Source organism: Pristiophorus japonicus, chromosome 15 (genome assembly GCF_044704955.1).
Source record: "Pristiophorus japonicus isolate sPriJap1 chromosome 15, sPriJap1.hap1, whole genome shotgun sequence".
NCBI lineage: Eukaryota > Metazoa > Chordata > Chondrichthyes > Pristiophoridae > Pristiophorus > Pristiophorus japonicus.
In genome coordinates, this window is record NC_091991.1 from 66,175,731 (window position 1) to 66,198,112 (window position 22,382).

The 22,382-nt window shown below is 43.2% G+C and overlaps 1 protein-coding gene across 1 annotated transcript in view; it reads left to right on the forward strand.

Moving 5' to 3' along the window:
- phf21b (PHD finger protein 21B) overlaps window positions 1-22,382 on the forward strand; it is a 214,022-nt gene that overhangs the window by 184,466 nt on the left and 7,174 nt on the right. The window contains exons 11-14 of the mRNA XM_070900554.1: window positions 4,228-4,250; window positions 10,522-10,677; window positions 15,795-15,870; window positions 17,327-17,430. Of these exons, the coding sequence (XP_070756655.1) occupies window positions 4,228-4,250; window positions 10,522-10,677; window positions 15,795-15,870; window positions 17,327-17,430 (359 nt within the window). The remainder of the gene's footprint in view (window positions 1-4,227; window positions 4,251-10,521; window positions 10,678-15,794; window positions 15,871-17,326; window positions 17,431-22,382) is intronic.

Sequence of the window (22,382 nt, forward strand, 5' to 3'; positions counted from 1 at the left end):
TTTCATATCAACTCTAGGCTGGTCTGAAGTTGTAATTGCAGCAATAAACTGAGCACTCTTTCTGCCCCCCCCCCCCCCCCCCCCCCCGCATCAGAGCATCAAGACGACCTGACATAGCATGTTTCCATAGTTAAGAAATGTAATGTTATTTTTTAGAAAATATAAATATTTTCATAACTGCATTTTTTTTAAACATTGCTCGATCTTGGGGGGCTTTATTTATACGTGCTTGGGATTTGGGTGACACCAGCAAGGCAGTATTTATTGCCCAAGTCTTGTTGATCTAAGGACATTACGATCAACTACATTGTGTGAGGCTGGAATTACATGTAGACCAGAACAGGTAAGGGGGGCAGGTTCCCTTCCCTGAAGGACGTTAGTGAACGAGTTGGGTTTTAAGACGATCCGTAGCTTTCATGGTTATTTTCTGGTGCCAGCCTGTAAATGACCAGATTTTAAATTCAATTTCACAACTTGCCACAGTAGGATTTGAAATTGAGCTTTATATAATTTGCTATTTCAGTACGATGGTTACTAGTACAACTAAATATTGGGAAGACCGAAGCCATTGTCTTCAGTCCCTGCCACAAACTCCGTTCCCTAACCACTGACTCCATCCCTCGCCCTAGCTTCTGTCTGAGGCTGAACCAGACAGTTCGCAACCTTAGTGCTGGAAGCTCATTTCGGGATCGAACCAAGACCGCCTATTTCCATCTCCGGAACATCGCACGACCCCACCCCTGCCTCAGCTCCTCTGCTGCTGAAACCCTCATCTGTGCCATTGTTACCTCTAGACTTGACTATTCCAATGCACTCCTGGCTGACCTCCCACCTTCTACGCTCCGTAAACTTGAGGTCATCCAAAACTCTGCTGCCCGTGTCCTAACTCACACTAAGTCCCATTCACCCATCATCCCTGTGTTCTCTGACCTACCTTGGCTCCCGGTTAAGCAACATCTCAATTTTAAAATTCTCATCTTTGTTTTCAAATCCCTCCATGGCCTTGCCTCTCCCTTTCTCTCTAATCTCCTCCAATCCCATAACCCTCTGATATATCTGCGCTCCTCTAATTCTGGTCTCTTTGAGCATCGCTGATTTTAAGCGCTCAAAGATTGGTGGCCGTGCCTTCAGCTGCCGGGGCCCTAAGCTCTGGAATTCCCTCCCTAAACCTCTCTGTCTCTATCTCTCTTCCTTTAAGGCTCTCCTTGAAATATACCTCTTCGACCAAACTTTTGGTCTTCTGCCCTAATATCTCCTTATGTGGCTCAGTGTCAAATTTTGTTTTATTACAGTCCTCTGAAGCGCCTTCGGATGTTTTTCCACGTTAAAGGCACTATATAAATGCAAGTTGTTGTTGTACTTAATAGTCCCTTTTGAACAAATCGCACTCCCCTAGAACCCTCTCCTGGGTGGGGGTGGTAACCTTTATGAGGCCGGACATTCTGCACCTGGCACAAAAGTCCCTCCCTGGAAGCGAAATTGGGGTTACCGCGCACTCTACTTCCTCTCGGGGCGGGCGAGCGTCGGGCAGGTGAGCGTCAGAGCGCTACGTGGTCTCTCCGCATAGCGCTGACATGTTTCAACGCCACTCTCCTTCCGTTAAAGGAGAGGGATGCTGCGAGCTCTGCAGGCCCTTTAATGACCTCCACTGAGCCCCCAGGGATGTGAGTGCCGTGGCCGCAGCCCGGCACCGAAACGGAGTGCCATGCTGTACCCTGCGACGGCCCAATCAGTAAGTGGGTTTAAAAACATTTTTTTTAAATGGCGATACATGGTGCTGCGCACCTCCCATTTACGTTTCGCCCCGCGATAGGTGTGCGGCTGGTCCGCGACCTAATGCCCTTGGTGGCCTCGAGGAGCACTACCCAATTTCCGCTGTGGGGCAAAAAGGGATTGCTGCGCATGGCGATGATGCCATCACCAGAGGTGCAGTGGCCTGGGGCACTACCAGTGCGCGGGGTGCTACTGTATCCGCACCTCCGCTAACTGACTGGTAGTGCTCTCTTTCCTCCCCCGCCCCCCCCGCCCCGCCAGCTGGCGAAAATAGTTTTGCGCTCCCAGAGGCGTTAACAGGAGGCTCACAGCGGGGGAATTTCACTCCATAATGTTTTTGCCTATTTAAATATGAAGTGAGCAACAGGAGAGAGAACTGACTGTTCATTTTAACAGATCGTTAATCCTGCTGCTTTGCATTGGAAGGTACGTGGGAACATAGTGTTCCACAAAATAACTGCTTTCATTGCTAAACAGCAGGGAGGAGAACAGGCATTAAGGGGGAGAAATTTGCATGGTTTGCGACTGCTGGCGCCTTTGGTGGAGTGCTAATGGGGTGCAAAAGATTTCTCGGCTGTGGGGGTGCTACTGGCTCCTGCGAAATTGCGCCCGAATTAGCGGAGGCGCATAACCAGTAGCACCTCGCTCCCGCCGGTAGCAGTCCAGGCCACTGCGCCTCCGGCGATGACGTCATCGCCCTGAACCGGAAATTGGACAGTGCCCCATGAAGTTGCTTCGGGCAATGTCAGCGCCAGCCTCACAGGTCGCAAACCGGGCCGCACTCGACTCCTGGGGCGAAACTTAGAGGGGAGGTGCGCCATTGTGATTATCACCCGACTTAACGGTCTGGCCTTCCATGATATTTTTTGTAGGGTCCGTACCGCCTGGCACTCCGCTTCTGTGCCGGGCTGCGGCCACAGCACTCCGCATCCCTGGTGGCGTAGGGGAGGCCCCTCAAAACCACCACTGCAGAACTCACAGCGTGCCCTCCCCTTTAACCGAACAGGAAAGTCCTGTGATCGGAATGTCGGAGCGCTACGCGGAGAGGCTGCGTAGTGCTCCGACATTCCCGAGGTTAGCGCCCCTGATCCGTCCCCAAGAGAAAGTGGAGCACCCAACATTGCGCTCTACTTCCTCTCGGGGGCAGTAAACCAAATTTAGGTCGCGGGGCGGGACCTCCTCCTTGGCAAACCCCACCTTGCCATGGTTACGGTCTCCAAATGGGGCGATATGCAATTTTGGCCCCAAAGTCTACTCATTTTAATGATGGGGTTAAAACTGCCTGACCATTGATATGAAACCTTGCAACGTCAGTATCCATTATTTGTGAACAGTCGCTGATGCCTTCTGAGACAGTGCTTGAAACCACTTTCTCCTAAGTTAGATAGGTTGTTGAAGGAAAAGAGAATAAAGAGATAGGGGAACATATTTTGGTGTTCAGCTACATCATACTTTTAAATACTATTCAGTAACACATCCCAACTGCAGCCAAAGTTTGGATATGGGAATTGTGGTCCAATGTAGGTCATTGGATGCATCTGTCCCTTCTTGGAAAGAGGGAATGTGTTGCAGGTTGCCCTGATGTACACTATATTGTATTGAAGTTTGTGTTCCTATATTTGTCCTGCAGTGTGGGTGTTGAGTGGAGTTTCCAAAGTATGTGTTTATTTTTGCCCATCCAACCCCCTTGCTGTTCAGTGGCAGCTGTCACTCAACATCTGGCTTACTCCATTCATTTTAATTTTGGATTGTATCTATTATCTGTTTCTGTCTAATAATAGTACATACCATTAACAGGCCTCTGCTACTCTGTACAGAAGGTACATAAATGGCATGAGTGACATTCCTTCCAATTTTACCTTTCTGCTTGTTATGAAATACCTAAATTCCATCCAATCCTTCCTTGGCAACTGGAATAATGGTCAGAACGTTTATGGGTAATTGCAACCACAAATATGTTTTACGACCCCAATTCTCTTTTAAACTGTTTGGCATCACAAAGCAATATTTATAAATAGAGGGGCTGAGAAGTTATTAGGTGAACAACTTTTGCTGTAAGTACTGGGAATCAATACAATTAATCTCGTTTCCGACCTAGATATTTTGAAATGTAAATCAGATTATTTAGGATCTTAGCAGAAGATAACATTTAAACCAGGGAATTAGGGAATTTTCATTGACTTTGAAACTGGTGCATCTGTGGAAGAACCACTCGTCAATCGAGCTGGATTCCTAAAGGCTCCTTCCACCAAAAAAAAATCATTTCACCCCCCTACCACCAACCCATTGAAAGCAACTGTATATGGTGTCAAATTTTCAGTGTCCTCGTAGTATGATACGATTTGAGTCATCCAGGTAGTTCCAACCACTACCTCTAGATCCATGTTACAATCCAGGCTGTTCTATAAACTAGCTCTTACTAACCTGTTTCTGCCTCTCTCCTTCACACGCAAGCCAATGAGGATCTTTGTTGGAAGGTATGTCTCCTCCATTCTATGGCTTTTTCTATGTGAATCTCTTGGCATTCAGAATTGTATGAGAATTTTATTAATGCCAAACATGCAAAGTACAGTACGAGTTTTATCATTATATTTGAGCATGAGTGTGATTTATCCATTAAAAAAATTATTGTTGCTTTGAAAATGTCACATTTATCAGATGTACCATTAATTAGGGCAGTGTTCTAGAGAGGTTGCAGCTACATTGAGTGAAACAGTAAAGGTTGTTAGAAAGCCATAATTTTTGCAAAAAGCAGAACGTCATGGACACTGGTTAAGACATGTAAATCTTGCAATAGTTGGTTATAATTGGCAGTATTTATTGAGCTCCAACAAGGATTAATCTCAGGATATAAATGACAAGCTGTCTCTTCTTGTTTGTGGCCTCTTTATTCTGGGGATTGTGTCTGCATTGTTGTGATTGACGGTATCTATGTACAGCACTAAAAAAAGCTTTCTTTTCCAAGCTTTGATTTCTCCAAACTACTTTTTAACAAATGCCTGCTTTTAAAATAATGTAACAGTTTATTCTTTGAATAATTGTAAGTATTCATAATGTACTTTCCAAGCATATACTACTGTCTGCAGCAAACAAAATGTATTAATTCTGATATGCTGGGAAATTTATATTTATACATAAAATAAAAATATCTTTGTCATTACTTTTTTTTAAAGAAAAACTAACTAGTGCGGTATAATAGGACTTGCTGTTAAAATTACTAAATGTGACAAGTTACTATATGACTACTAATCCTGGCTATTATTTTGATTGAGTGACGTTCTCCAGTGGCTTAGTTGATAAAGACATTATGGCCGGAACATTCAGCGGAGGCACATAAACTGAGTTTCCGCCACAGTTCTGTTGAAGTAACCCCAGCGGAGTGGGAGCAACGCCAAGGAATTTCCAGGCCGATGTAACTGAATCATACAGACCAATAGATTCCAGCTTTTGGTCCCCAGTCTATGTCTTGTTAAAATAAACACAAAATGCTGGCAACATTCAGCAGGTCAGGCAGCATCTGATCGGGTGGGAGGCAAGAGGCAGGATTAAATGATAAAAGGGATGATGGTACAAGGCAAAAGGACGTGGTAATAGGACAAGTAAAGAAACACAAGTTGGGTCTAGAGGAGCTGAAAATGGCAACAACAGAATCATTACCAGCACCCTTTGTCTGAAAAAATGGGAACAGTGATTATGATCTGAAATTATTGAACTCAATGTTGCACTTGGAAGGTTGTAAAGTGCCTAATCGAAAAATGAGGTGTAGTTCCTCGAGCTTCCGTTGAGCTTTATTGGTGTGTGCAGGAACCCAAGGTCTTAGAGTGGGAGTGGGACAGAGAGTTAAATTAGCAAGCTTGCGAACTGAATGGAAGTGTTCAACAAAGCAGTCACCCAAATCTGCGTTTGGTGTATCCAATGTAGAGGAGACGGCATCGTGAGCAACGAATACAGTATGTTAACTTGAAAGAAATACAAGCAAATCACTGTTTCGTCTGGAAGGAGTGTTTGGGGTGGAAGCTGAGGACTTGGGGATCCCTATTGTGTTTCTGGGAGGGAGGGGAAGGGGTGAAGGTGGAAATGTAGGAAATGGGATAGTGCCCTCGCCTGTGTCTATCAACCATGGTGGAGGGGAATCCTTGGTTGAGGAGAAAGGAAGCCATATCAGAAGCACTGGTGTGGAAGGTGGCATCGACCGAACAGATGCGACTAAATCGGAGAAACTGGGAGAATAGAAAAGAGTCCTTACAGGAAGCAGGGTGGGAAGAAGTGTAATCACAGTTGCTGTGCGAGTCAGTAGACATTGGTTGACAACCTATCCCAGAAATGGAGATAGAGAAGTCAGAAAAGGGAAGGGAAGAGTCTGAGATGGAGGGAGGGGTGGAAATTTGAAGCAAAGTTTATTACATTTTCCAGTTCGGAGCAAAAGCAGGAAGTGGTATCGATACAGTCATCACTGTACCGGGGGGAAAAAGATGAGGGAGGGGACGGACCTGAGTCAGACTAGAGCAAAGAATAGCCCTAACTGCCTCATTTTCATTATGGCCGTCCATCCCCCACCAGGACATCTTTGGGCCCTCCATTTCTATCTGGAATAGAGTACCAAACAGTCCCCATCCTCCTCCGCCTGGCTGAACTTGTTCTTACTTTGATTCTTCTCACTTCCTTTAGGTGTCGTTATGGGAGCTCGTATGGGTCCTGCCTTTTTGTGGGATACGTGGAACATTCTTTGTTTCAGCCCTACTTCTTTCCTCCCTTCCCCTTTCCCCGCCTCTGTACTTATTTAAAATCTTAATGTTACATCTGTAACATTTTCCAATTCTGACGACAGGTCATCGACCTGAAACGTTAACTCTGTTTCTCTCTCCACAGATGCCGCCTGATCTGAGTATTTCCAGCATTTTCTGAATATATTTCAGATTTCCAGTGTCTGCAGTATTTTGCCTATACTTTGTTAATCTGGTGCTTCATTAGGCGCATTACAATTGACCCAAGCTAGGGAGGGCAGGTGAAGAAAATCAACCAGGGTTCCCACTCCTAATTACTATTCAGTAACTCCCTACTGGTAAATGGTTATGGGTGAATCGAATGAGAGGAATTGGGTTTGGCTGCGATGCCTTCCATAATTGTCTCTGACTCACTGACTCATATAAACATAGAAACATAGAAAATAGGTGCAGGAGTAGGCCTTTTGGCCCTTCGAGCCTGCACCACCATTCAATAAGATCATGGCTGAACATTCAGCTCAGTACCCCTTTCCTGCTTTCTCTCCATACCCCTTGATCCCTTTAGCCATCAGGGCCATATCCAACTCCCTCTTGAATATATCCAACGAACTGGCATCAACAACTCTCTGCGATAGAGAATTCCACAGGTTAACAATTCTCTGAGTGAAGAGGTTTCTCCTCATCTCGGTCCTAAATGGCTTACCCTTTATCCTTAGACTGTGACCCTTGGTTCTGGACTTTCCCAACATCGGGAACATTCTTCTTGCATCTAATCTGTCCAGTCCCATCAGAATTTTATGTTTCTATGAGATCCCCTCTCATTTTTCATTCTTATAAACTCCAATGAATACAGGCCCAGTCGATCCAGTCTCTCCTCATATGTCAGTCCAGCCATCCCGGGAATCAGTCTGGTGAACCTTTGCTGCACTCCCTCAATAGCAAGAACGTCCTTCCTCAGATTAGGAGACCAAAACTGAACACAATATTCCAGGTGAGGCCTCACCAAGGCCCTGTACAACTGCAGTAAGACCTCCCTGCTCCTATACTCCAATCCCCTAGCTATGCAGGCCAACATGCCATTTGCCGCCTTCACCGCCTTCTGTACCTGGATGCCAGCTTTCAATAACTGATGTACTATGGCACCCAGGTCTCGTTGCACCTCCCCTTTTCCTAATCTGCCGCCATTCAAATAATATTCTGCCTTCATGTTTTTGCCACCAAAGTGGATAACCTCAGATTTATCCACATTATACTGCATCTGCTATGCATTTGCCCACTCACCTAACTTGGCCAAGTCACCCTGCAACTCTTAGCATCCTCCTCACAGCTCACACCGCCACCCAGCTTAGTGTCATCTGCAAACTTGGAGATATTACACTAAATTCCTTCATCTAAATCATTGATGTATATTGTAAATAGCTGGGGTCCCAGCACTGAGCCCTGCGGCACCCCACTAGTCACTGCCTGCCATTCTGAAAAGGACCCGTTTATCCCGACTCTCTGCTTCCTATCTGCCAACCACTTCTCTATCCACGTCAATACATTACCCCCAATACCATGTGCTTTAATTTTACACCAACCAATCTCTTGTGTGGGACCTTGTCAAAAGCCTTTTGAAAGTCCAAATACACCACATCCACTGGTTCTCCCTTGTCCACTCTACTAGTTCCATCCTCAAAAAAATTCTAGATGATTTATCAAGAATGATTTTCCTTTCACAAATCCATGCTGACTTGGACGGATCCTGTCACTTCTTTCCAAATGCGCTGCTATTTCATCTTTAATAATTGATTCCAACATTTTCCCCATTACTGATGTCAGGCTAACTGGTCTATAATTCCCCGATTTCTCTCTGCTTTTTTAAAAAGTGGTGTTACATTAGCTACCCTCCAGTCCATAGGAACTGATCCAGAGTCGATAGACTGTTGGAAAATGATCACCAATGCATCTACTATTTCTAGGGCCACTTCCTTAAGTACTCTGGGATGCAGACTATCAGGCCCTGGGGATTTATCAGCCTTCAATCCCATCAATTTCCCTAACACAATTACCTGACTAATAAGGATTTCCTTCAGTTCCTCCTTCTCGCTAGACTCTCAGTCCCCTAGTATTTCCAGAAGGTTATTTGTGTCTTCCTTCGTGAAGACAGAACCAAAGTATTTGTTCAATTGTTCTGCCATTTCTTTGTTCCCCATTATAAATTCACCTGATTCTGATTGCAAGGGACTTGCGTTTGTCTTCACTAATCTTTTTCTCTTCACATTTCTATAGAAGCTTTTGCAGTCAGTTTTTATGTTCCCAGCAAGCTTCCTCTCATACTCTATTTTCCATCTCCTAATTAAATCCTTTGTCCTCCTCTGCTGAATTCTAAATTTCTCCCAGTCCTCAGGTTTGCTGCTTTTTCTGGCCAATTTATGTGCCTCTTCCTTGGATTTAAACTAGCCTTAATTTCCCTTGTTGGCCACGGTTAAGCCACCTTCCCCGTTTTATTTTTCAACTTTCAGAAGCATATACACGTCAGCTACTTGGAAGCTTGCCCCTGGGGAACAAAAGGGTCAGGGAGTAGCAGGTAGCTGCTACAGGGTGATTTAGATATCTGCAACAGCTTAAAGGGCCATGCTGCTTCCAGGCTAAATTAGTTACTCGTGCCTCCAATACACAACCTATAATAAAACTATGTGGCTTTACACATCAACCATTCTACAATTGGTTTGATACCTTGATTGGACCATTTCATTTTTTTTCGAGATGTTCTGCCTCACTGGACAATTGTTGTATTCTTAACATACAGCATTACTAAGGTGGCAGCGATTAAATCAAAAACCCATGATGTATGCCATATAACTGTTAGAGATAACCACAGAAAATAAATTGATTCTAAAAAATATTAGCAGGGCTAAATGGATAGTCTCCAGGTCCTGATGGTATGTGCTCTAAGCTGTTGAAGGAAGTCAGAAAGGGGACTCCTTAGACATGCAAATTGTGTCAAGGGACTGGAGGGTACTCGATCTAAAACCTCTATTCAAGAAGGGAGAGGCAGTTAAAATGGATAATGATAGACCAAGTAATCTAACATCAGTTGTGGGCAAATTAGTGAGCATTTAGAGAGACCCTGTTATTGAAGACAACCAGCATGGCTTTGTTCAAGGCAAGATTAGTTTAATGTATGTACGTTTTTTGTAAAGAAGTGATTGAGTATATAGAAAAAGGGATTGCAGTAAATGTAGTGTATATAGATTTTCAGAAAGTGTTTGATAAGGTATCTCACAGGAGATTTGTGTCAAAAATCCAGGCATATGGTGGAAGAGGAAATGTAGAAGTTTGGTTTATGGGTAGGGTACAAATACGCAGTTCATTGAAAGCACAAATGGATAAAACCATATAATAGCCTTTTGGGGTTTATAAATTGTCATTAAGTATAAGAACAAATAGCTCATAAATTTGAGCAAAGTAATGGCTAGACCACAGTTATAGTACTGTGCGCAGTTTTAGGCTCCCCATTATAGAAAGGACATTAAAGTTATAGAATATGTGCATAATAGATTCAACAGGTTAGTACCAGGATGAGAAACTATACTCGTGAAGAGAGAGTTGAGATGCTGGAACTATTTGAACTGGAGCAGAAGTTGTTAGAAGTTTTCAAAATGTAGTTAGGGTGAATAGGGAAAAAATGCTTGCCTGGGTCGATGACAAAGGGTTGTCCGTTTAAAATCCTCACCAAGTGAGGAGAGAGGTTAGGGGAAATTTATTTATAGAGTTGTTATAACATGAAATGCTTTGCCACAAGTAGTTATTGAAGCAGAGACCATTGTCTTTTAAAGGAAAATAGGTGAACATTTGGGAAGTGCAGTGTTAGCCACATTAGTTTTGGATTGCTGTAGCAAAGAGCTGGCACGGACATGAGGTGAATGGCCTCCTATAATCTTGTTTGGTTCTATAATGCTCCATAAATGGGGAACCACTCTGTGATTTGCTGAAATTTATTTAAATTAATCTGGTCATTTGTCTTTCCTTGATGTTACAGGATGATATCCATGAGGATTACTGTACAGTGTGCAAACGTAGTGGTCAGCTACTTCTGTGTGACACTTGCTCTCGTGTCTATCATCTGGAATGCTTGGAGCCTCCCCTGAAGACCATTCCCAAGGGGGTGTGGGTCTGCCCCAGGTGCCAGGAAAAGGTACAGATCCCAGCTTTTTTTTTGTTGAAAGATTGTGCTTACACAGATAAAGTAACACTTTTTTGTAAACAAAATAGAACTTTAACATTAGCTGGTTCAGGAAGTAAGTGTCTCAGCTGTACAGACCTGGAAGATCTCAGGATCATTCTGTGCAGTTAGCTGATCTCAGCTCGAGTTTCAAATTCGTTAGTCCTCCTATTTTAGGAGGGAAAATCGAGCATGGTTTCTGCTTCCAATTGCAATCCAACATTCCCTGTTGGAAGTGCTTCTGTGTGCATGTCAGGTTAAGGATAGGATCAGGCTTATCTGTGATGTTCTGCATGGTTGAATAGCTTGCTGATGTATAGGCTCTCACACATGCAGTGCAGGCTCTCTCTCTCTCTCTCTCTCTCTCTCTCACACATATACACATACACACACACACACACACACACATATATACACACACAGTGCAGTGCTCTCTCGCATACATGCACACACAGTGCAGGCACACATACACACACACAGTGCACACTCACTCACATTCACACACACAGTGCAGGCTCACACAAAGAATGGCCACATGTGTGAAGCTCCTGACAATTCAGCTTCCCCATATTCTCTCTAATAGTGTTAACCGTTTTCCTTCTTCAGGTCATTTTATAATTCTGCTGCCCTTATCCTATCCTGCTCGCCTATCACCTCTGTCCATGTTGACCTACATTGGCACCCACCCAGTCCCCCAATACCAAATTTAAAAATTCCTATTAGAAAGGGTACAGATGAGATTTACCAGGATGTTACCAGGGATGCGGGTCTTCAGTTATGAGGATAGGTTGGAAGAGTTAGGACTGTTCTCCTTGGAACAGAAATGGTCAAGAGGTGAGCATAGCGAGGTTTTCAAGCTGATGAGAGGTTTTGATAGAGTAAATAGGGGAAATGTCATAGATTCAAAATCATCAGCAAAAGATAATTGGAAAGAGATGCAGAGAAATGTTTACGCTCCGAGAGTTGTTGAGATCTGGAACGCTCTTCCTGAAAAGATGATGGAAGCTGATGCCATAAATAATTTTAAAAGGGAATTGGACAGGTACTTAAGAGGAGGAACTTACAAGGTTACGGACAAAAAGCAGAGGTGTGGGACTAAGCACAACTGCTCTTTCAAAGAGCCAGCATAGTCACAACAGGCCAAATAGCCTACTTGTGTGCTGTAAGTTTTTATGATTCTATGATTATCCTCGTGTTTGAATCCTCTCATGGCCTCACCACTTAATCCCCTCCGACTTTCGACCTCTCTTTCCGCCTTTAAGACTATATTCTTAAAACCATCTTTTTTATCCTCCTAATATTTCCTTTGGCTCGGCATCCATTTTAAAAATATTACACCTCTGGACTTTTTGTACATTAAAGGCGCTATATAAATGCAAGTTGTATTGAAAGCACCCTTGAACCTACATAACACTCCCAACACCCACAGATCCGATTCCAAATCCCCTACTGATTTACTCCACAATGTTAGCTGGTCCCCATTATAAGCCTGCAACATACGGTCTGAACCTTCGTTGTATCATGCACCAATACTCATCACGAGAGATTTTCATATTTCATAATTGAACATACCAACTCGGTCAGTGTCCTGTAGCCATTAATAGTCCTGGAAACCTTCTTCCCAACCAACACAACATACCACATTTTGAGCGATACAGAACTGTTTATATTTCCATGTACCCAAAAAATACAAATGCAGCAAAGCAGCTTGTGAAAGACCTGGAGCACATTCTGTGCAATGACTATTTGGATTCCATTTGCAAAGCAGAACACAGTTTTGGTCTGTGATAATTGAAAACAGGGTAAATTTACCTTGGGAGATACCAGATAAATACCGAACTGTACAGATGGAACCAGACTCACAACAAACTGCTCAAGGAGCTGGGAGAGAGGGAACAAACCGTCACATTTTCTGATTACATTTTTTTTTTAAACAGCTGGAAATTCAAAGCAAAACAGAAAATGTTAGAAAAACACAGCAGGTCAGTCAACATTTGTGGAGAGCAGGCAAGTTAACATTTCAGGTGTAATCCTTCAACAGAGGTGGAAAAATTGAATCAGACTCAAAGCAAAGGTGATGGGTGGGGGATGGGAAAGAAAAGAAAAATCAATGAAATGACTTGTGATTTGTTAAACAAGCAGATGGTTACATAGACAAGATGATATTTCCATCAGGTGTTGGGAAGAAACATAAAATAAATAATGAGAAACAACGAATGAATGAACCTGAGGCAGTGGGAATTAAATAGGTAAGGAAATATGAGAAGCTGAGGTGTGGGTGTGAGACGTGGGACGTGTTAAAAAACCTGTGGAGAAGAAAAAAAGATGGGCCATACTAAGGGAACAGACTCCTTCTGACACTTCTTCCATGCAAGACAACAATTTACCTGAACTTCCTCTAATCTACTTGACTATTTGCTGCTCAAGATGCAGTCTCCTACATTGGAGAGACCAGACACCGTTTAGGTGACTGCTTCATTGAGTACCTTTATTCTGTCTACAAGTGTGACCTTTAGTTCCCTACCACTTGCCACATTAAGTCCCCATCCCATTCCCATACTCACCTATCCATCATTGGCCTTCTATAATGTTCCAATAAAATTCAACGCAGCTTCAGAGACAGCACCTTATCTTTCTACTGGGCACTCTACTGCCCTCTAAGTTCAACACTAGCTTTAATAACGCAAGACCTTAACTAAGCTTCCACTTTACTTACAACAGGGAATGTTGGCGATGTGGGATGGGTCAGTTTTTAAAAAAATTTGTTCATGGGATGTGGACGCTGCAGGCAAAGCCAGCATTTATTGCCCATCCCTAATTACCCTCAAGAAGGTGGTGGTGAGCTGCCTTCTTGAACCGCTGCAGTCCATGTGATGAAGGTACTCCCACAGTGCTGTTAGGGAGGGAGTTCCAGGATTTTGACCCAGCGACGATGAAGGAATGCTGATATACTTCCAAGTCAGGATGGTGTGTAACTTGGAGGGGAACTTGCAGGTGATGGTGTTCCCATGCACCTGCTGCCCTTGTCCTTTTGGGTGGTAGAGGTCGTGGATTTGGGAGGTGCTGCCGAAACGGCCTTGGCAAGTTGCTCCAATGCATCTTGTAGATGGTACACGATGCAGCCGAGGTCGATGCCGGGTGGTCCGTCTGGTTTTATTCTCATTATTGTGTTCGTAGCGGTTTGTTACAACTGAGTGGCTTGCTAGGCCATTTCAGAAGGCAGTTAAGAGTCAACCACATTACTGTGGGTCTGGAGTCGCACATAGGCCAGACCAGATAAGGACATTAGTGAACCAGATGGCTTTTCACGACAAACCGATAGTTTCATGGTCACCATTACTGATGCTAGCTTTTTTAATTTCAGATTTATTTAATTAATTGAATTTAAATTTCCCAAGCTGCCGTGCTGGGATTTGAACTTGTGTCTTTCGATCAGTAGTCCAGTCCTCTGGATTACTAGTCCAGGAACATAACCACTATGCTACCATTCCCCATATGAGAGAGATTTTTACATGAACTTCCTCTAATCTGCCACACTGTATTTACTACTCTCAGTGCCGCCATCTCTATGCTGAGAAAACCAAAAGCAGATTAGGTGACCATTTTGCTGAGCACTTCCATTCTGTCTGCAAGTGTCACCCTGAGCTCTCTGCCAATTGCCTCAATTCTCTGTCTCACTTCTACCCCACTCTGTCCTCTCCATCCTTGGCCTTCTACATTACTCTAATGATGATCAACGCAAGCTCCAGGAATTGTATTGCATCTTTTTATAAGGCACTCTGCAGCTCTTTGGCCTCAGCATTGACTTAATCATTTTAGACCTTAACTATAGACTCCGCTTTGTTCACAACAGGGGATGCTGGAGAGGTGGGATGGATTTGTCGGCATTGGGGTGGGGAGCAATAGTGAGAGGCCGGTTGGTATTAGGGTGGGATCTCTTCATCAGAACAATATTGGGAGAGGAGTGCCCTTGGTCTGCTTTTCTTCTCAGACTTTTACCAACTTGTGTTTCATGACTTAATCACCTCTTGTTGCCTCAACTATTCACATACTTGTTTTTCTTCTTTATTTTGCACTTTTGCTTTTCATCTGATGGAAAGATCATCTCAACCATCGAACATTTCCTCACCGGTTTATTCACAGATCAGATGTGTTTTTCCTTTTCCTCTTCCCTTTCTTCTGGCTCTGTTTAAAAGAGTGTTCATTTTTTCGGTTCTGATGAAGGGTTACATCCAATATGTTAACTTGTCTGTTTTCTCTACAGATGCTGTCTGACCTGCTGTGCATTTTGAGCATTTACTGTTTTTGTTTCATATTTATTAGTTGTGTTTAAAGATTCAGCCTGGCGTGGTGTAAGGTGTAATGTGAAATCCAAAGAAAACACCAAGCATGCTTTCAACCTGACCTGGCTTTCTGGGCCACCTTCACAAGTCCTCAATATGGCTAAGTTGCTGGGTTTCCTCCTAACTACAAGCCTATCAATGCTTACCTTCTAAGGTGTTCGCAGAAAGAACCTCCCTTCTCAAACCTAGTGAATGAAGGTTGATACATTGTGGAAAATAGCCCAGTGCAAGAATCATGTACTGAATCAGGGAAAAAAATCTTTGAAATCTAGTTTTGGTTTCTGTTCCTGATGCACTCCCAGCTGCTGGTCAGTCAGCATGCTGGTAACACTTCCCACCTACCTTGTACACCAAGCATCTAGAGCGCCAAGGCCCCATAACAATGGTTCAACTCATGGCACTACTTAAAGAAGAGCAGGGAGTCTTCTTATGGCCTGAACACCATGTTTCTCTCTCAACCAACATCACCAAAAATAGATAGTCATCTCATTGATGAAATGGCCACCATGTTTGCCTCCATAACAACAGTCACTATTTTTAAGTAATTCACTGAATTTTGAAGTGCTTTGGGATGTTTCGAAGAGACCTGAAAAAGCATTGTAAATGCAAATCATTTCTTTCTTTTGGGTAAACCAGCATAGAAAGCTCTGTAATTTTATAATTTTCCATAGTTCAGTCCGTAATCCCAGGGCTCACTTATGGCAGTATTTAAGCGTGACCAGAAAATGTATTTTTTTGCCCATACAGGTATTAAAGAAAGAAGATAACGTGTCGTGGCCTGGAACCCTGGCTATTGTCCATTCCTATCTTGCACATAAAGCGGGTACGAAAATGTACTGTTGTTTGTTGGACACCTGGAGCGGCTCGTTAGTTACAGCCAAGTTCCTACACCACTGGATCACTGGACAAGTGCCAAGATGACCAGAGTTCAAATCCCACACCTGGCTGATATTTGCACTCCCGTCTTTCCAGGAAGAATGGGTAGATTTTCAACTTGCTGCCACAGCATAAAACTCACGTTGTCAAGCTGCTGCCTGTTATGGAAACCGTCTGAGTTTCATTTCCATTTAAATAAACCAAACAAAAAATTGGACAGTTTCTATAACAGGTGGCCGATCCTTAATAGTTTTACGCTCTAGCAGCAAGTTGAAAATCTAATGAGTTTTCCATTAGCCTTGAAAGGGCAATCTGGGGCAATGGAGGAAAACCTGTGTGAGGAGTCCTTTCCCATTTGGCTACATTGCACATCCTAGTAATTTGGCTATATCATGAAGGTATCTATGAACTAAGACATCCCAGCCTCCAAAGGATGCATGTGTTGGTGTGGAGGGGGGTCAGGCAAAAGGGGAATGAATGAAGAGAAAACATGCAAAATCTTGCACCAGCCCTTATTTGATTTCTGTAAATACTGATAAAATGAAACTAGGGTCATGAGTTGGAGTTTCTTATTATGTCTCCGAATGTTGCCTTCTGTCACCATGATTGCTTCTTCAATTAGAAGAGCTGAACAATCTAGGCCACATCTATCTTCATAGTCTTTGTTATTGTCATTTTAGACTGGTCAAGGAGATGTGTATGGATGGTAACAGTTCTTTTTGGTTCCTTCTCTTTGGGATTGAGAAATCCACTGTCCCATCAGAAAATAAATATGTCGGCTAAATAAAAGGCAAATCAGCTTGAATACCAGTGAAATATGGACTCTGAATTAGTAACTTTAGAATGCTGATGAATTTGTGTAGGACTGCTGGTTGGAATGGTTACTGAGCCTGCAAGTGTAAGGGAGTTTAATTAACATACACAGCTGAAATCAAGACAGAGTTGTCTTAATTAATTTATGTTTCTTGATATAATTTAGCTCCCTCCTACAGTCAAGACTGAATAAATCCCTCAGGCCAGTACCTCAATAATGTAATCAATTCTTACTTTTCAAGCAAACATTAACAGAAATAGATGGAATAATATAATGTTTATTCATAATTCTTTATAATAGTTTTTTTAATTTAAAAAGACACCCTAATGATTCTTCAGAATCTCCAATTGAAATTTGAAATAGTAATTAAAGATGAAATAATTCAGCTGACAGAAATAGAAATTGCAATCGAGGAACAAAACCATTGTGTAAGGCTGACTATCTGATCATTCTATAAAGGTCTTAATACACTGCAGTAAGGCAGAAAAATTGTTTGTAATTGCATGTGACTCCTATAAAATGTACAGTACTATTAAAATGATTAGGTTTAGAAAACTAGTAGCATTTTAAGTTACTGCTACTTTCACAGTGAAAGAAGAGGAGAAAAGGAAGCTGTTAAAGCGAGGAAGCGAGTTAAAGAGTGAACATGAACAGCTGGAGGAGAAGGACAGACTGCTCAGTAATGCTGTCACGGTGAGATTACGTACCTTCAACAGTCCCTTTTGTACTGGTTATGATCAAATGATTAAAGACTCCATTATGTATCTTTTACTTCTTCCCATTCTTTTCCCTGTCCCTTTTACTTTCTCATCTCTTCACTGTCCACTGATGGAGGACGGCACTACCCATTTCCTAATGCAGTACAGTTGTGGCCATGAACTTCTCTGCAACCACTACCGTCAAAATAAGACAAAATAAGATGTGTGCATTTGCGTAATGAGACCAGTCCTGTCAATTGTATTTCCTTTTTACACCTCCCCACCCGCACCCTCCATCCAGCAGCCTATCAAAAAAGTAACTGAACTTTGGTAATGAAGACGTGTTCCAGTACCATCACGATTATAGTTCATCAAGCTTGCTACCACCTAGTTGGAAGTCCAAAATTGACTTAGTCGATCATTCACATGCTTTTCCATTACAACAACAATGTCAAGGTTTTTATCATTCTTCAGTGGAAAACTTTGAGCAGTTAATGCAACAGGTCAGAGACCAGTCTCTCTTCTCTTGCTTGCATGAGCTGACTTAAAGTCACACTGTTATAAATACATGCGTGCGTGCACACACACACACACGTGTGCAGTTGTAGATGAGATGATTCTGGTTGAAAGGAACTCAAAGTACTTGGAAAGGAGTATGTTGAAGTATATTTGCTGAAGCCTTTAAAGAATATAGTCAAATAATTCATAGAATCATAGAATGGTTGCAGCACGGAAGAAGGCCATTAGGCTCGTTGAGCCTGTGCCGGCTCTCTGCAAGAGTACCCATCTAGTCCCACTCCCCTCCCCTTTCCCCGTAGCCCTGCAATTTTTTTTCTTTCAGGTACTTATCCAACTCCCTTTTGAAAGTAGTGATTGAGTCTGCCTCCACTACCCTTTCAGGCAGTGCATTCCAGATCCTCCACTCGCTGTGTAAAGAAGTTTATTCTTATGTTGCCTTTGGTTCTTTTTGCCAATCATTTTAAATCTGTGTCCTCTGGTTATCGACCCTTGTGCCAGTGGGAACAGTTTCTCTCTATTCTGTCCAGACCCTTCATGATTTTGAACACCTCTATCAAATTGCCTCTCAATCTTCACTGTTTTAAGGAGAACAACCCCAGCTTCTCCAGTCCAGCCACTTAACTGAAGTCCCTCATCCCTGGAATTATTCTCGTAAATCTATTTTGCACCCTCTCATGCTTCCTAAAGTGTGGTTCCCAGAATTGGAAACAATACTTCAGTTGACGCCGAACCACTGTTTTATACAGGTTCATCATAATTTCCACGTCTTTACGGTAGAGGACACTAACAATATTCAAGGGTCTATAGGGGGGAAGGAACTTATCACAATCACTAAGGAGGTGGTACTCAGTAAGATGATGGGACTAAAGGCAGATAAATCCCCTGGACCTCATGGCTTGCATCCTAGGGTCATAAGAGAAGTAGCGGCACGGATTGTGGATGCATTGGTTGTAATTTACCAAAATTCACTGGATTCTGGGGAGGTCCCAGCAGATTGGAAAACTGCAAATGTAATGGCCCTATTTAAAAAAGGAGGCAGGCAAAAAGCAGGAAACTATAGACCTAGCCTAACATCTGTGGTTGGGAAAATGTTGGAGTCCATTATTAAAGAAGCAGTAGCAGAACATTTGGATAAACAAAATTCAGTCAGGCAGAGTCAGCATGTATTTATGAAGAAGAAGTCATGTTTGACAAATTTGCTGGAGTTCTTTGAGGATGTAACGAACAGTGTGGATAAAGGGAAACCAGTGGCTGTGGTGTATTTGGACTTCCAGAAGACATTTGACAAGGTGCCACATAAAAGGTTACTGCACAAGATAAAAGTTCACGGTGTTGGGGATAATATATTAGCATGGATAGAGGATTGGCTAACTAACAGAAAACAGAGAGTCAGGATAAATGGTTCATTCTCTGGTTGGCAACCAGTAACTAGTGGGGTGCTGCAGGGATCAGTGCTGGGACCCCAACTATTTACGACTTGGAAGAAGGGACTGAGTGTAACGTAGCCAAGTTTGGTGATGATACAAAGATGGGAGGAAAAGCAATGTGTGAGGAGGACACAAAAAATCTGCAAAAGGACATAAACAGGCTAAGTGAGTGGGCAAAAATTTGGCAGATAAGGGTATAATGTTGGAAAGTGTGAGTTCATGCACTTTGGCAGAAAAAAATTAAAGAGCAAGTTATTATTTAAATGGAGAAAGATTGCAAAGTGCTGCAGTATAGCAGGATCTGGGGGTACTTGTGCATGAAACACAAAAGAATAGTATGCAGGTACAGTAAGTGATCAGGAAGGCCAATGGTATCTTGGCCTTTATTGCAAAGGGGATGGAGTATAAAAGCAGGGAAGTCTTGCTACAGCTATACAAGGTATTGGTGAGGCCACACCTGGAATACTGCGTGCAGTTTTGGTTTCCATATTTACGAAAGGATATACTTGAATTGGAGGCAGTTCAGAGAAGGTTCACTAGGTTGATTCCGGGGATGAGGGGGTTGACTTATGAGGAAAGGTTGAGTAGGTTGGGCTTTACTCATTGGAATTCAGAAAAATGAGAGGTGATCTTATTGAAATGTATAAGATTATGAGTGGGCTTGACAAGATGGGGGAGACTAGAACTAGAGGGCATGCTCTTAGAATAAGGGGCCGCCCATTTAAAACCGAGATGAGGAGGAATTTCTTCTCAGGGTTGTAAATCTGTGGAATTTGCTGCCTCAGAAAGCTTGTGAAAGCTGGGACATTGAATAAATTTAAGACAGAAATAGACAGTTTCTTGAGCAATAAAGGGTTCTGGGGAGCGGGCAGGGAAGGGGAGCTGAGTCCATGATCAGATCAGCCATGATCTTATTGAATGGCAGAGCAGGCTCGATGGGTCGTATAGCCGACTCCTGTTCCTATTTCTTATGTTCTTATACTCTGTACGTCAACCGCATTACCCTCATGAACCCTCTCTGTTACCTCATCAAAAAACTCAATCAAGTTGGTTAAACACGATTTGCCTTTAACAAATCTGTGCTGGCTTTCCTTAATTAATCCATACTTGTCCAACTGTTAATTTTGTCCTTGATTATTGTTTCTAAAAGTTTGCCCACTAGGTTAAGCTGTCCGGTCTATAGTTGCTGGCTTTATCTTTACACCCTTTTTAGAACAAGTGTGTAATGTTTGCAGATCAGCAGTACTCTGGCACCACCCCCATTTCGAAGGAGGATTGGAAGATTATGTGCCAGAACCTCCACGAGTTCTTCCTTCACTTTCCTCAGCGTCCTAGGATGCTTTAATATATTTGCTTCATGGGATCTTGCATAAGAATTCATAGCAACACATTGTTAGCAAAGGTTTAACAATCGCACTACACATTACCAGTTCATCCCTCTAGGCTCACAACTGCACACCTAATCGTGGATGACGTAGACCCAACTGACTGTGGTTTTATTGAGTCTTGTGAGCATCACATGTTTTCTTTGGGAAAACCGAAGCCATTGTTTTCGGTCCCCACCACAAATTCCGTTCCCTAGCTACTCACTCCATCCCTCTCCCAAACTTCTGTCTGAGGCTGAACCAGACTGTTCGCAACCTTGGTGTCATATTTGACCCTGAAATGAGCTTTCGACCGCATAGCCACAGCATAACTAAGACCATCAATTTCCACCTCTGTAACATCGCCCGTCTCTGCCCTTGCCTCAGCCCAGCTGCTGCTGAAGCCCACATCCATGCCTTTGTTACCTCTAGACTTGACTATTCCAATGCACTCATGGCTGGCCTTCCACATTCTACCCTACGTAAGTTAGAGTTGATCCAAAACTCGACTGCCCGTGTCCTAACTCGTACAAAGTCCCGCTCACCTATCACTCCTGTGCTCACTGACCTAAATTGGCTTCCAGTTAAGCAACACCTTGATTTCAAAATTCTCATTCTTATTTTCAAATCCCTCCATGGCCTCGCCCTCCCTATCTCTGCAATCTCCTCCAGCCCCACAATCTCCCCGAGATGTCTGCACTGCTCTAATTCTGCCCTCTTGAGCATCCTTGATTATAATCGCTCAACCGTTGGTGGCCGTGCCTTCTGTTGCCTAGGCCCTAAGCTCTGGAACTCCCTGCCTAAACCTCTCTGCCTCTCTTTTCTCCTTCAAGACGCTCCTTAAAACCTACCTCTTTGACCAAGCTTTTGATCGCCTGTGCTAATTTCTACTTATGCGGCTCGGTGTCAAAATTTTTATCTCATAATACTCCTATGAAGCGCCTTGGGACGTTTCACTACATTAAAGGTGCTATATAAATACAAGTTGCTGTTGTTTGGAACAGAGGAAGTTAAGGGGAGACCTTATTAAGGTGTGTAAAATGATGAGGGGCCCTAAATAGAGTGGCTGGGAGGGACCTATTTCCTGTAGCAGAGGGGTCAACACCAGGGGGCATAGATTTAAAGTAATTGATGGGAGGTTTAGAGGGGATTTGAGGGGAAATGTTTTCACCAGAGTCTGGAACTCACTGCCTGAAAGGATGGTAGAGGCAGAAACTCTCACCACCTTTAAAAAGTACTTGGATGTGGACTTGAAGTGCCATAACCTACAAGGCTATGGAACCAAGAGCTGGAATGTGGGATTAGGCTGAATAACTCTTTGTCGGCCGGCGCAGATACAATAGGATTATGAGCAGTTAGGGGCCAAATTAAACAGCAGAACCACAAAGGTAATAATCTCTGGATTACTACCTGAGCCACGAGCAAGTTTGCATAGGGTAAATAAAATCAGAAAGTTAAACACGTGGCTCAAAGACTGGTGTGGGAGAAATGGGTTTTGGTTCGTAGGACACTGGCACCAGTACTGGGGTAAGAGGGAGCTGTTCCGTTCGGACGAGCTCCACTTAGACTGTGCTGGGACTAGGGTCCTGGCCAATCAAATGACAAGGGCCGTCGGGGGAGAGGATTCAGGTGAGCGA